Consider the following 14,498-nt stretch of genomic DNA (forward strand, 5'->3'; position numbering starts at 1 on the left):
AACCTTGGATATCCACAAACAACTGGATGCGATGATCATGAAGCTCCCAGCCTCCCCTACTGTCATGGGCATCTGTGAGTCTAAGTAGGATGGTGGATGATTTCTCACCACCATCTTCCCCTCTCTCTCTCTCTCTCTCCATTTCCACCTTTTCCTAGGAGAGAGTCTGATGAAGCCAGAAAAAAGAGTCAAAGGCTCTGGGAGCATAGTGGGACAATGAATGCTGTCTGAGAATGTCAATATGACCAAAGACATTGTTCCACTTGGGTGGACCTGAAAATCATAATGGGGCTCCAAAAAGAGCCCATTGCCTGGGATCCTGAACCGTAAGTTAAAGTTAAAGGTCGGGTCTGGCACGGTGGCTCACGCCTGTAATCCTAGCACTTTGGGAGGCCGAGGCAGGTGGATCTTGAGGTCAGGAGTTTGAGATCAGCCTGGCCAATATGGTGAAACCCCATCTCTACTAAAAAATACAAAAATTAGCTGGGCGTGGTGGCGTGCATCTGTAGTCCCAGCTACTTGGGAGGCTGAGGCAGGAGAATCGTTTGAACCCGGGAGGTGGAGGTTGCAGTGAGAGCCGAGATCAGGCCACTGACTCCAGCCTTGGTGACAGAGCAAGACTCCATCTCAAAAAAAGAAAAAAAAAAAAGGTCAAAAAGGCCAAAAGGACCTTGGAAGGAGAGGACAAAAAACCAGAGACAGAAGACACTTAAAGGCAGCTCATTGAAACAAACAAACAAAGACTTCATTCGCATTATCCTCAGGAAAAGTTCCTGTGTATTCAGTACCTTCTAACATAAAGCTTACTTTCTAGTAATAGACCCTACTCAAACCCTTCCAGATGTAAGAGCTGATAGTAAGGGATTGCACATCATTCTCCAATCTGGAGCAGGAAGTTGGAGAAGCTGTCTGCCTTCAGACTGTGTGCCTGGAAAGTCCCATCCCCATTTTGCACAGTGTGGGTGGAAAGGGAAGCCTTCAGCAGCTCAGAGGACCCTGGCTGGCAGCCACTCACTGACTTGGGACTGGTGATGGAGTGTGGGAGAGGGGAATCTGACAACTTGAAAAAGAGCCTGAAGTCTTCCTAAGCATAGAACTACCACACAGAGCCTCAAGCCTGCCCAATCACAACCTTGCCATCATCTCAGCTAGCATTTTCCTGACAGTTTCTGAAAAAATAATCAAAACTGGACTCACATCTTCTAGCCTCATAGCTAGAAGTGAGTAAGTCAGCTGAGCTTTGCTTAAACTCATGGTTTTCCAAGGTGTGTAACATACACAAAACAATTTGGCAGAAGACATTAGTAGGTGCTACTCAATACATTTCTGAAGAGTAGCACTTAGGGAAACTCTGGTCTAAACAAAACTAAGCATGTTACTGTAGGGCTTTTCAGAGCCTTGAAAATGCTAATGTGAATTGTGACTCTCCAAGAAAGGAATACAGTCATATTTGTGAATTCTGCCTCTTGGATTCAACTAACCTTGGAAAAGAAAACCTCACAAAGTCACAAAAGCAAAACTTGAATTTGCTGTGAACCAAGTACTGCATAGAATCCTTGCAAATAAATTGGTGTGTAGGCATTGTATTAGGTATTATAAGCAATCTAGAGATGATTTAAAGTATATGAGAGAGGATGTGCATAGATTGAATGCAAATACTATGCCATTTTATATAAGGGACTTGAGCATTCTCAGGTTTCGGTATCTGCAGGGGACAGAGGGGTCCTGGAACCAGTCCTCCGTGGCTACCAAGAGATGACTGCATAGTATTCAGTATTTCCTAAGTTTATTTGAACTCTGAATGCTTTTTTTCACAGGGCAACTTAAAGTACTTCTTTTTCCTGAAACACAATTTGGAAAATACTGTCACAAAGCAAACATTAACCACATTATATAATTTTAGAGATTTATTTTTCATTAAGGTAAGCCAGTATTTCCAAAATACTGCAATGTCTTATCCACCATCTCGAGAGGTAAGACTTCATGTGGATGAACAGTCTGCATCACTGAGGCTTCGAACACCAAAACAATTAAACCATTTAACCTAAAAATCTTTCTAAAGTGTATTATACACATCTCTATTTTTAATTGTTAAAAATAAAATTAAATATTTTTGAGTATAAAAGTAAATACATGCTTGTTTTTCAAAGCTTAAAAAAATTGCAGAAGATTTTTAATATGTAAATCTTAACTTCTATTTATACACAAATATGGCTTTTTTCTTTATTTCTTCTTTTGCTTTTGTGCTTAGAAAATTATTTCCCTTTCAGAAGTCAGATGAATATTCACTAAATTTCCTCGATGTTTTATGGTTTTATTTTTAAAATCCTTTTTTAAAAAATATGGTGTAGTGCTTACTTTTTAAACTGAATAAAACGTTATCTTAATGACTCAGGATCACAATTTCGAACAGTGTTTAAAGTTTTGTAGCATTAAATAGAATGCTCCCAGGAGCCACTGAAGTGGATAGGGATACTTTTCCCCTTTCTCTGTGATGTCAGACTTCTGTGATTCGTTAACTGGGTGGCTCGTTTTTGGTTTTGATCACTGTTTTTGACGTTAGGCTCCCAGCTCTCATTTCCCATTGCAGACAATTGTCTGCCACTCACAGGGCTTCCTACTTTCAACAGCTCAAACACCAACTAGCCAAATTTGTGCTACTGTGCACAAGGTATATGTATAGTTGAGCCTGGGTGGGGAAGGCAGAAGAATAGCCCCCCCACCCCCCACCAAACATGTTCATGTCCCAATCCCCAGACTCTCTGAATGCGTTTTGTTACATTTCAAGGGGAAATTAAGGTCACAGATGGAATTGAGGTCACAGGTGTAATTAAAGTTGTTAATCAACTGCCCTAGATGTGGAGATTATTCCAGATTTCTAGGCAGGCCCAATATAATCACAAGGGTCCTTACAAGTGAAAGAGAAAAACAAGAGAGTCAATGTCAGAGCGATTTGACATGAGAAAGACTCGGGCAGCCATTGCTGTCTTTGAAGATGGAAGCCATCCATCTCTGGGAGGGGCTGCAGCCCAGGAATGGGGATAGCTGTTAGAAGCTGGAAAAGGTAAAACATTAGATTCTCCACACTAACACCTCCAGAAAGAAATGTAGCCTTGCTGATGCCTTGGAGACTCATTTTAAACTTCTATTCTCCAAAACAGTGAGATAATAAATGTGTGTTGTTTTAAACTACTGAGTTCATGGTGATTTGTTACAGCAGCAAAAGGAAACTGACACACTGGGCCTAGAAGTCTGTTCAATAGAGAAAACTGCATGGCTTTTGTGCATGGCCTTGGTGACTGCTATTTTGTCTGCTCTGAGGTTTTGTTTCCTCCACCCCCCAGTTATTTCCATGGTTGCTGGAAATCTAACTTACATCTAGAGCAGAGCCTAAGCAGGACATTATTTTACAGGAATTGGCCCCTACAAGTCAAGTTGCAAACCCTGGGTCAAAGGGTGAAGTAGAAGGAAGCTGGAAAGACATAGTATTTTAGAAGTTTTTCAGAGAAATCACAAGGCAGGAACTTCTGCTCAGTTTGGAAGAAAGAGCATTCCATCATGACCCTTGGACTGGGTGAGAGCATCATCCTTTAATTAATGTCTGCGCTGGGTCAGATAACCATCACTGTCTCCAGGTAAATTCCCTTCTGTCTCTAAATGACTGGGTAGTTCAAGGGCATGAGTCGCAAAGGATCCTCTCAGTGGAAAGAGTCTTCTGAGAGTAGGGTTGAGGGGGTTCAATGCTGATATGGATTTTGTGACACCAAAAGCCTTGGAGCCAGACCAAGCAGTAGAGCATGAGCTATTCCCATAAAAACTGGAGTAGTTCTTAAGAATAGTATGCAAATAATAAGAAAAGATCAGGAAGGGAGGTGCTAGCACTGGGCAGAGGGAACCTGCCTCCAAAATGCATCTGGACACTTGCCCAGTGGCTTGAGAGGAACCTGCACTTAGATAACTTTTGGTAGATGTTGGAGGGGAGTCTGAAGAGTGTGAGTTACTTATCTCTTTCTCTAATGCCTAACATGGTGCCTGGCATACAGTAAGTACTCAATCGATTCTTGTTATGAAAATGAACAAATGAATAAATTTAGTAACCCTTTGTCATCTTTAAAGCCCACTATGAGCTTAGTAACACAAATCACGCCTTAGTAAAAGTTTCCAACCCTAGCAGATAAGATTAACTTATACAGCCCTGGTTCAAGTTAACTTAGAAAACAAAAGGAGCAATGAGGAAGTATTTTATTAATGTATTAGAATTCTTTTGTTCCAAGGGAGGAAGAAACTGGCTATCTCTGAGTTTTAAGATTTGGGGTGATGTTTGAGGAAGAAAAGCAAAGTAGTTAAAGATAAACAGAGAATAATAATTATAATCTTAATGCCATAATTTAATATATAGTTTTAATAATTGAGTGTATGTATGGCATTTACAGAGCAGTGCCTGGCATAAACACACTCAATACATGGTGACTATCATTGTTATTCTTCAACATTTTTAATTGCTCTTCAATGATCAAAAAATAAAACTTGGCCAGGGGTGGTGGCTCATGCCTGTAGTCTCAGCACTTTGGGAGGCCAAGGTGGGCAGATCACCTGAGGTCAGGTGTTTGAGACAAGCCTGGCCAACATGGCAAAACCACATCTCTACTAAAAATATAAAAATTAGCCAGCATGGTGGCGGACACCTGTAATCCTCATTACTTGGGAGACTGAGGCTGGAAAATCGCTTGAACCCAGGACACGGAGGTTGCAGTGAGCCGAGATCATGCCATTGCGCTCCAGCCTGGGTGACAAGAGTGAAACTCCATCTCAAAAGTAAATAAACAAATAAATAAAATAAACAAAACTCAGAAAAATAATAACATAAAGTCATCATTTATGACAAGACCAAAGAATACATGGGTTTGTTAATTTATGAGAAAGGAAAGTAACTAATGGATGATGACAAGACTGACTCTTTATAGGTTTACAGTAGCATATACAAGACACACCGTTATGAAAATAAGAGCATAGATTTAAATATGTTTTCTTGGTGATGTTCATTACTTAAAGGATTACATAGTGAATCCTCTACTAAAGCAAAGAATAATCCTTCAAGGTGATATTAATGCTATAATTTTTGAATATGCTGATTTTTATACATAAAGCCTCATGCAAATAGGATATCTTAAGATAAACGAGCCAAGTGAGGGGTTTCATTCAGGGTCTAGAAACATAAGAACAAATATAACAAGGTCACATAGAGATCAGATATATTGAGTAGTGTTGATTAAGCCATCTCCTTAAGAGAATAAAATTTACTCTCAAAGTACTGGCTGGAGCATTTAGAGATTCATGGGGAACTGACAATCATTTTAGACCCATTTGCAGAGGACGACCCATTTGCAGTCATCAGGGAAGTGATGGGATGGATGGGTGTGGTTCTAAGGTTTCCAGTGTAGACTGGCTAAACCTCTACATGGAATATGAGTGACTGTGTAGTCTTTTCCTTTCTTGTTTATTAAAGAAACTTGGTAAATGTACAACTTTAAGACCAGCGCCTTCTTCCCTACAACCCGCCCTCCAAGGTGCCTAGTATGCTGACAATCTGAACCCTTGTTCTTGACAGAAATGAAATGTCAAGACCCAAGTGATGCCATATGAGGCCCAAATTGGTTTTACGATTGACTGATGTGATCCATTTTTCAGCTCACATTTGTAGAAACCTACCAAGAAGACAGTAGATTCTTTTGTTTCTCAAGAAAGAAAAAAGAAAAGAAAAGAAAAGAAAAGAATAAAAGACTTTTGAGCCCTTAGAAAAGAACATATGGGCACAGGGAGGGGAACATCACACACCAGAGCCTGTCATGGGGTTGGGGGCTAGGGGAGGGATAGCATTAGGAGAAATACCTAATGTAGATGACAGGTTGATGGGTGCAGCAAACCACCATGGCACGTGTATACCTATGTAACAAACCTGCACGCTCTGCACATGTATCCCAGAACTTAAAGTATAATAAAAAAAATTTTTTAAACTGAATAAGATTTGAAACTCAAAACAATTGCTTATATAGAAAAAAAGAAAAGAAGTTGCTAATCCCTGGCATCTAGTATAGATTGGGTTCACTGACAAAGAATTATTCCACTCATACACACTTTGTTTTTGATGGGGCTTCTAGAATGTTTAGAGAAAAGAAAAGCACAGACACTGTGCACCTTGATTTTGGCAAAGCATTTGACAAGGTTTATCACAGCGTCCTCATAGAAACTGTGGACTGGAGCATAGTACAGCTGATAGACTGTTCTTTGAATGGCCAAAGAACATGAGTCTGTGGGCTGACCAGCACGAAGCCTCTCATATGAATGCTTCAAGGCAACTTGACCTTGTCCTGCTGCAATCATTTTATCAAACATTCAGATGAAGCCTGGATTAGATTACCCAGCAAACTCACCACCACTGGGAAGAGTGATAATTTATAATCTCAGTTGCAATAAGGAGACAAGAACAAAAGATCCCCAGGGTGCATTAGTAGTTTAGACCCTACAGAGCCTACAAGTCCAAACCTGGCTGTACATCAGAAACACCTGAGAATGTGTTAGAAAACACAGATACTCAGGCCTTACCCCAGACTTACTCAACTAGAATTTCAGGAGGTAAAGCCCTGGCATTTGTATTTTTTAAATAAACTACTCAGGTGATCCACAGGTAATCAGCTCCATACTCTACTTGCAGAACCATTGTCCTAGTGGGATTTAGCAAAGAAGCTTTTCCAAGGTAATAATGATATGTTACCCAGTAGTATCATAGGTTTTCAAATTATGAAAAAATCCCTCCCTATACTCTGGCTCCATCCAACCTTGACTCTTCCTGATGGGGGTGGGCAAGGCAGGGTAGAGAAGGAGCACAGGGCTTTGATCAAGCATGCATAGGCTTTGATGTTAATCAAACTAGGACTTGAGCCTGGGTTCTGCAGCCTACCACCTGTGCAAGGGGGCTCCGTGCTTGCATTTCCTAAACTTAAAATGTGGGGATTTAATGAGATCACACAGGTAAAGGGTTTGCCTCGCACATAGGTGGCCAGTTGACACCAGCTATTACTATTAATAGGCTGTTCATTCAACTCCCCATTTTGTGGATCTCAGGTCCATAGTATTAGCAGAACACACCTACCCAGAGAAGGAAAGAAACTATTATCTATAGGATATGAGCTATGTCCTGGCCACTAGGCCCCCCACAGATCTAATCTTATTTCCTTTAATTGTCACCCAAACCCTCAATTTTACAAATGAGGAAGCTGAGGCTCAGAGAGGTCAAGTGACTTCCCCCGAGTCACCCAGCTATAAAGGGACAGATATACACCAAGAATTTGGCTAATAAACTTATGCTAAGGATTCCCCATGGCACTTTTTAAGTGGTTAATCTATGGAGTGGAGAAAGCTTTGCCCTTTAAAAAAATCTAAAAAGAGACATTTTGAAACTGCGAGGGAGGGGAGAAGTCACACCACCTACACTCCCTGTTACCTGAACACTCAGCAGTTAGCCGAGGAAAAGCCCAAAGGGCAGCCATTGCATGCTGGTGCCCTCTCTTGCTATCTCATCTCACACACACACACACACACACACACACACTTCCCTGACCACCTTATTTAAAAGTATAACTCCCCATGACACGCTTATTTCTTGGCCCTGCTTTCATTTTCTTCTTACAATCTCATCGCTGTCTCGCATTCTATCATTGTGGTTATTTATCTTGTTTACTGTGACTCCTCCCCCACTAGAATGTCAGCTCCTTGAGGGAAAGAACAGAAAAGATGTTTGTTTATCTTATTTTCTCCTACATGCATACATCTGGAATAGCCTGGCACCCCTTGGCATTCAATAAATATTTACGGCAGCAATGAATGGATGAACGAATAGAAAACATCTCAAAGGGTGTCAATCATAAATGTTGAAAGTCATTAAATTTATTTAAATAGCTGCATGCTCTGGTTTTTTTTATTATAAATATGTATTCTTTGCATCACAATAGTTTTTAAAATGGAACCTCAATTGTCCATGTTATTACTGACTTGAAGCCAAATCAAATCAAAGGGCAAACAGCAACGGGCAATGACAGGACTAAGCTGATCTTCCAGAAGGCAAGTGTGCCGGGTACATTGCATAGGCCCCTCCAGATTCCCTCTCTGCCCTTTCTTACTATGCTTTGTGCCATAGGACACCCATCTCTTTGAGCTGCATCAACAAGCTCCCTTGGCCTTTGGCTTCCAGTTGGGAAAAGAATGAGGTTGGGCTGTTTATTCCCCAGCTCTCACCTTTACTACTGGGTCCTGCAGATTGGCTGTGTCCCTATGGAAGGCCCCAGTGCCTGTCTGTCTGCCACCTTCTCTGCACTCCTGCTCTTTCAGGTTCTATAACAGCCCCCGTGCTTGCCTGTCTGGGCCTCAGGCAGTAACAGCTTTCCATTTTTGCACAACCTGGCGTACTTCACTCCCTTTGCTGGTCTTCCAAACTCTGCCCACACCTTTTAAAGTGTCCCTTTATTAAATTTCCCTCAGTGACCCAGTTGAGGATGTCACTAGTTTCTTTTTAGGTCTCTGGCTGTGCCAGTGTGGAAAGGAGAAATGTGTTTAAAGTTGGAAGACCTGCATTCTAATACCAGTTTCATGACTGACATTCTCAAGGCCAACCAGCTCTCTGGACTCAGTTTCTTCATCTGGAAACTAGGAAAATTGGGCAAGGCAACCTCTAATATCTTGTGATTTTTAAGAAGCCCTTTGCTCAGAGAACAAAGTAGTTACTTCCCCATTGGCCAGAAAGTATTAACTTGATCTAGATCCTGAAAAGGGCCCAGTCTTCCAGGAACTTACCACAGGGGCTGCTGCTGTAGCACACACAATAAAGCGGAGCTTGCCTATATTAAAGCTGGCAAAACCCAGCTCGATCTTTGCCCTCACTTCAGCTGCAAATCAGTAAGTTCCTGGAAAATTGAAGTTATATTTTTAAAACTATTATAAAACAAATACATATTTATGATTGAAAAATCAGAACATGCAGCTATTTAAAGAGAGAATAATTACTTTCAACATTTATGTTTGATACCTTTCTAGACTTTTTCTATTCATTCATTCATTCCACAAGTATTTATTGAATGCTGATGCTTTATGTAATAGCATTTAGGTTTAGAATCAGTGTACTTCTGGTTGTATGAAGGATAGTTGTATTACGTTAGGTGTAATTATGACATTATTATTGTCTTTATTTGGAGATTAGTATGATTTCAGGAGATGTGTATGGGTGCCAAGTTGACAAGGTGTGAACTTGTGATGGTTGATATTAGGTGTCAACTTGATTGACTGAAGGATGCCTAGATGACTGGTAAAGTGTTGTTTCTGGGTGTGTCTGTGAGGGTGTTGCCAGAGGAGACTAACATTTGAGTTGGTGGACTGGAAAAAGAAGACCCACCCTCATTGTGGGCGGGCACCATCCAATTGGCTGCCAGCGCGGCTAGAACAAAGCAGGTGGAAGAAGGTGGGATCACCTTGCTTGCCAAACCTTCTAGCTTCCTTCTTTTTCCAGTGCTGGATGCTCCCTTCTGCTCCTCCTACCCTTGGACACCAGACTCCATTTAGCCTTTGAACTCTGGGACTTGCACTAGTGGTTTGCCAGGAGGGGCTCTGGCCTTCAGCCACAGACTGAAGGCTGCACTGTCAGCTACCCTGGTTCAGGCTCTTGGACTCGGACTGAGCCGCTACCGGCTTTTCTCATCTCCAGCTTGCAGACGGCCCATCATGGGGCTTTGCCTTGTAATTATGTGAGCCAGTTCTTCCTAATAAACTCCCTTTTATATAAACACGCATCCTATTGGTTCTGTCCCTCTGGAGAACCCTGACTAATGGTAAGTATTTGTTGTTGCCAAACCAGAACCCTGGATGCCATCTCAATTCTCCACTTTGGTCAAGTATATTAAAAATATCTGAAGAATTATGTAATCTTTGCTCCTGCGTGTGCAGTTTGGACACAGGATACCTAAGTTCCTGGAAGGGTAAATTTTTTTTTCAGTCTGTTAGGAACAAATCTAACCTTTCTGCCATTGACTTAGTTTCTCTGCCTTAGACATGGGCTCCAGCTTCTGGTGAGGAGGCTTTCCCTATTGCCAAACCAAAATGTCAACAATCAAAGCAGATGGGAAATAAGGAGACCTTCCTGGGAAGTGGCTATTGTTTAGCCAAGAAATATTGAAGCTTTTAGAGTAGTGTCTTTGAAAGTCAGAGCAGATTCAAGGCAGTGAATGCCTTCATCTGGCAAGACTGGAAGAATGGATCTGCCCAGGCAGACACAGTGACTGTTGTAGTGGTTACTCACACAGTTGTGGCAGGTCACGGCTGTCTGACTCCTCCTCCCCCTTCATCTCTTCCCATTCTCAAACCTGTGATGGAGGATTTTTTTTTATTTTGAAAAAATACTACATCAGTGTTAATGCTCTCAGAGCACTAAATATCAGCAAGAAATGGATTTCTCCATTTTACAGACACTCTATTTTGAAAAATATTGAAGACCTAGTCTTACCTTCAAGAGACCAGTAAAGAGCCAGAATGGCCCCCTAAGATGAAATTACAATGATCACCTTGACTACCCAAGGCCTCCTTAGAAGGCCAAGGAACAGAAAGAGAGGGAGAGAGGAAGACCCCAAGAGAAGTGCAGTCCAAGGAGTCCTGCAAAGCAGACTGTGTGGACTGAAAGGCAACCTGCCCTATTTTGCACCGGACTCATCTGCAAAACGGGATGATGGTATCTTCCCCATAGGGCTTCTGTGAGTATTAAATGAGTTAATACATACAAAATGCTTATGACAAGGCCTGGCACATAACAAACTGTCAATAAATGCCAGCTATTATCCTCCTCTCCTACTCCTCTTCCTCCTCTTCTACATCTTCCTCCTTCTCTTTGTCTTCACTCAAAGAACTTTCCTGGTCTGTCCTTAGGAATTCCATCTTTGTTCTGGTAATCAATGGAGCCTGTATACCCTTTCACATATTACAAGATATATTGATGGTGTTTTCACAGTAACTATATTAGAGATATTTGCAAAGTTATACTTGACCCTGAAAATAGCTTTGATTGGCAATGATGCCATCTCAGACATTCCCCTGTGCCAAATACTGCCACTGAGCAGAGAGCACAACATGGATCACGGTCAATTTGGTGACTCAAACGACAATTTAGGTTCTTACTATCATTCATCCAACAAATATTTATTGAATGCCTGGCATGTTCCAAGCCATAGCAGGAACACCAGGATGAATCAGACAATGATTTTGTCTTAAAAGAAATTTTCATCCAAGGGCAAAGAAAAATCAGGTAGATATTTTAAAAATATAGACAGAAAGTGATATGGGGCACAAGAAAAACACACCTAGAAAGCTGTGCACCTCAGGTGACAAGAGAGAATGGTTTCTGCTCAGAACTCAAAAATAGAGACTGCAGTTCATACAAATGCAGATCACCGACGCCACCATCAGTAGTGAATTTTCTTAAGAAAATTACCTCGAACCCAGGTATTTGGTCTTTGTCTAGGGGTTTTCATTCACCAGAACTGTCATGTAGGCCAAGTTTGCCATGCTTTCTGCCTTTATATCAGCAGCTCCTCTCCCCCGCCCCCACCACAACCTCCACACACATTGCAGCAAGGCATCCAGTCCTGGATCACAACTCATGCTCCTTAACATTCCTACCTCAGTCAAAATGTCCCATCATAGAGCCATTGTTCTACAGGGACCCCAGGTGGAAGTGGGCCAGTCTTCAAAGGAGAGATCACCAACAACATGTGCATAATATATTTGACATATGGGACCTCTGAAGTTATGTGGGTATTCATTCAGCCTATGTTTAAAGCTGTAGCCCAAAGCATTATAGACACTGAGTCAATGGTGATAACAAATCCAATAGGTTTTCACTAGCTCGATCACAACAAAACCTCAATAACTGGCTGGCAACTGCAAAGGTTAATGTGGCTACAGTTTAGTCATCCCATTGTAATCTCTGTGAATGGCACAGGCTGAAATTGTGCTGAATGCAGTTTGCTCACCAAAACTAGGAGGCCCTGCCTGAGAAAGCCATAGAGTTTGACAGCTGAACTTGGGCAAAAGAATAAATATTTTTAGATAAAACATATCACAAAGGAATAATGGTATTTGTTTCATGTTTTAAGCATGCCAATTGCAAAGATACATGCATGTGGCTTTGTAGATGTCTTTCTGAGTTGCATTTGTATCTTTGTCAATACAATATCATCTTACCTTGATACACCACTACATGTCTTGGCTATATGACATCAGTGTCTTGCACAATGGTATTGTGGAAAGGTCAATACTGTGCCAACCCACCTACAGCCTCTTCTGAGGGTACCCATCCTGCCCACACTTTCTGCTGAAGGGACAGGCCCAGGAAGCCATACTCAGTACCCAGTGCCCCACTTCCTCTATCCATAGATGATTGGCCCTGGCAGGGCACCTGAGCCAATGGCAGACAACCCATATGCTGAAGAGGGAGGTGCAGACTACTTTGAAAGATGGACTGGACCAATCAGATTCTCCCCTAGGGCCCTGAACTTGAAACAAACAAATAACCATCAGTTAGTACTGGGAGCAGAAGAAGACATGGCATTTGTTGCTTAAACATAGAAATCAAACATCCATGAACTCCTACTGTGGAAGACCTGGGAGCTTCCTTGAATCTAGAAGCATCTTCGAGTTCTGGATTCCTTAAGGCCAGGGTCTGATATGGCTCCTGCTCTTGGATTTACCATATAAAAATAATGTAATGTAATGCAATATGTGAAATCCCTTTGTCTTGAGTTGGCTCGAATAGATTTCTGTTTCTTGCAACAAAAAATAAAAGCCAGATTAAAATCAGTGGGATATTAACACCTGGTCCCAACTGATCTCCTGGGCCATAAGGCCATCTGGAGAAATCACAAGAAGCAAGACAAACTGGCAATGTCTTAGCCATTACTGGGAAGGCAATAGAAACCAAAAAAAGAAAAAAGGGAACTGAAAACCTTTAAAGACGATTTGGAAAGTTTGTGTGCATGCACCTCCCTGTTGAGTGTGCAGTGACTTGTAGAGCCAGCACCGTGAACAGAGAAGATGGCCTGAGTTGTCACTCATGAACGAAACCTAGCATTTGAATGCTCACACTTAAAATAGGCTATGAATGACTGCCGGTTATGAGACATGCTAGATGCACAGGAATCACAAGTGATCGAAGCCAATTCACAAGAAAAATCAGGATGATATTATTTGAAGCAGCCTCAAAAGCAGGTGCTAGGTTTAGGGTGTGTCTACATGGCCCTGGTTTTTATTTCCACTCAGCTTTGGAAACTAAATGACACTGCTGTCTATTTAAAACTGTGTCTTATATATGTTCATACAGAGTGTGTCTAAATAAAACATAATTTACAAACATCTCCACAATGGTAGCATTTCATGGCCAAAGATATTGCATGGCTTGGAGTTAAATACAATTTGGCCTCCATCTGTTCCAGTTGATTTAGAAATTGAATTATCATCACATTTGATCCCAGAAGACATCTTACAAGTTTAAAAACTCAAATTTGTAAATAGGAGGTTTCATGACTTAAATGGAATTTCCTGTGCCTCTGTTATGTAAATTACATCTTCTTGCTATAGGGAAGCAGTATGTTGAAGTGGGTAAGATATGGATGTTGGAGATAGATGGGCTTGAGTTCAAATCCAGGCTCTGTGATTTATTAGTCATGTGGCCTTGAGAAAGTTACCCCTGCAGTTTCTTCATTTTTAAAGCTAGGATGATGATGATAATAGCACATACATTTCAGGATGTTGTAAAGATTAAATGGGTTAATAAACATACATGCTTAGAACAGTGCCTGGCTCATAGAAATACTCTACAAACGCTTGCCACTGTTATTGGTAATTCTTTCATTGAACGCACAGTCATTAAGCCAATTCTTACTGAGTCCGTATGAGTACTGTGCTGGGTGTGCCCTTTTGTAATCCTGTTGAAAAAGCACAGCTCATAAGGAGAACAGGAATTCTCATTCTAAATTTACGGTTGCAGAAATGAAGCTTAGAAAGGAAGTTAACTAACTCTTTTTTTTTTTCTTTTTTTTTTTTTTTAATTATACTTTAAGTTTTAGGGTACATGTGCACATTGTGCAGGTTAGTTACATATGTATACATGTGCCATGCTGGTGCGCTGCACCCACTAACTCGTCATCTAGCATTAGGTATATCTCCCAATGCTATCCCTCCCACCTCCCCCCTCCCCACCACAGTCCCCAGAGTATGATATTCCCCTTCCTGTGTCCATGTGATCTCATTGTTCAATTCCCACCTATGAGTGAGAATATGCGGTGTTTGGTTTTTTGTTCTTGCGATAGTTTACTGAGAATGACGATTTCCAATTTCATCCATGTCCCTACAAAGGATATGAACTCATCATTTTTTATGGCTGCATAGTATTCCATGGTGTATATGTG

At 41.3% G+C, this 14,498-nt stretch overlaps 1 protein-coding gene across 1 annotated transcript in view; it reads left to right on the plus strand.

Moving 5' to 3' along the window:
* Positions 1-285: 285 nt before the first annotated feature.
* LOC745796 (talanin) overlaps positions 286-14,498 on the plus strand; it is a 30,420-nt gene continuing 16,207 nt past the window's right edge. Inside the window, exons 1-2 of the mRNA XM_054660077.1 lie at positions 286-326; positions 2,591-2,671. Of these exons, the coding sequence (XP_054516052.1) occupies positions 286-326; positions 2,591-2,671 (122 nt within the window). The remainder of the gene's footprint in view (positions 327-2,590; positions 2,672-14,498) is intronic.

Source organism: Pan troglodytes, chromosome 8 (assembly GCF_028858775.2).
Source record: "Pan troglodytes isolate AG18354 chromosome 8, NHGRI_mPanTro3-v2.0_pri, whole genome shotgun sequence".
Taxonomy (NCBI): domain Eukaryota; kingdom Metazoa; phylum Chordata; class Mammalia; order Primates; family Hominidae; genus Pan; species Pan troglodytes.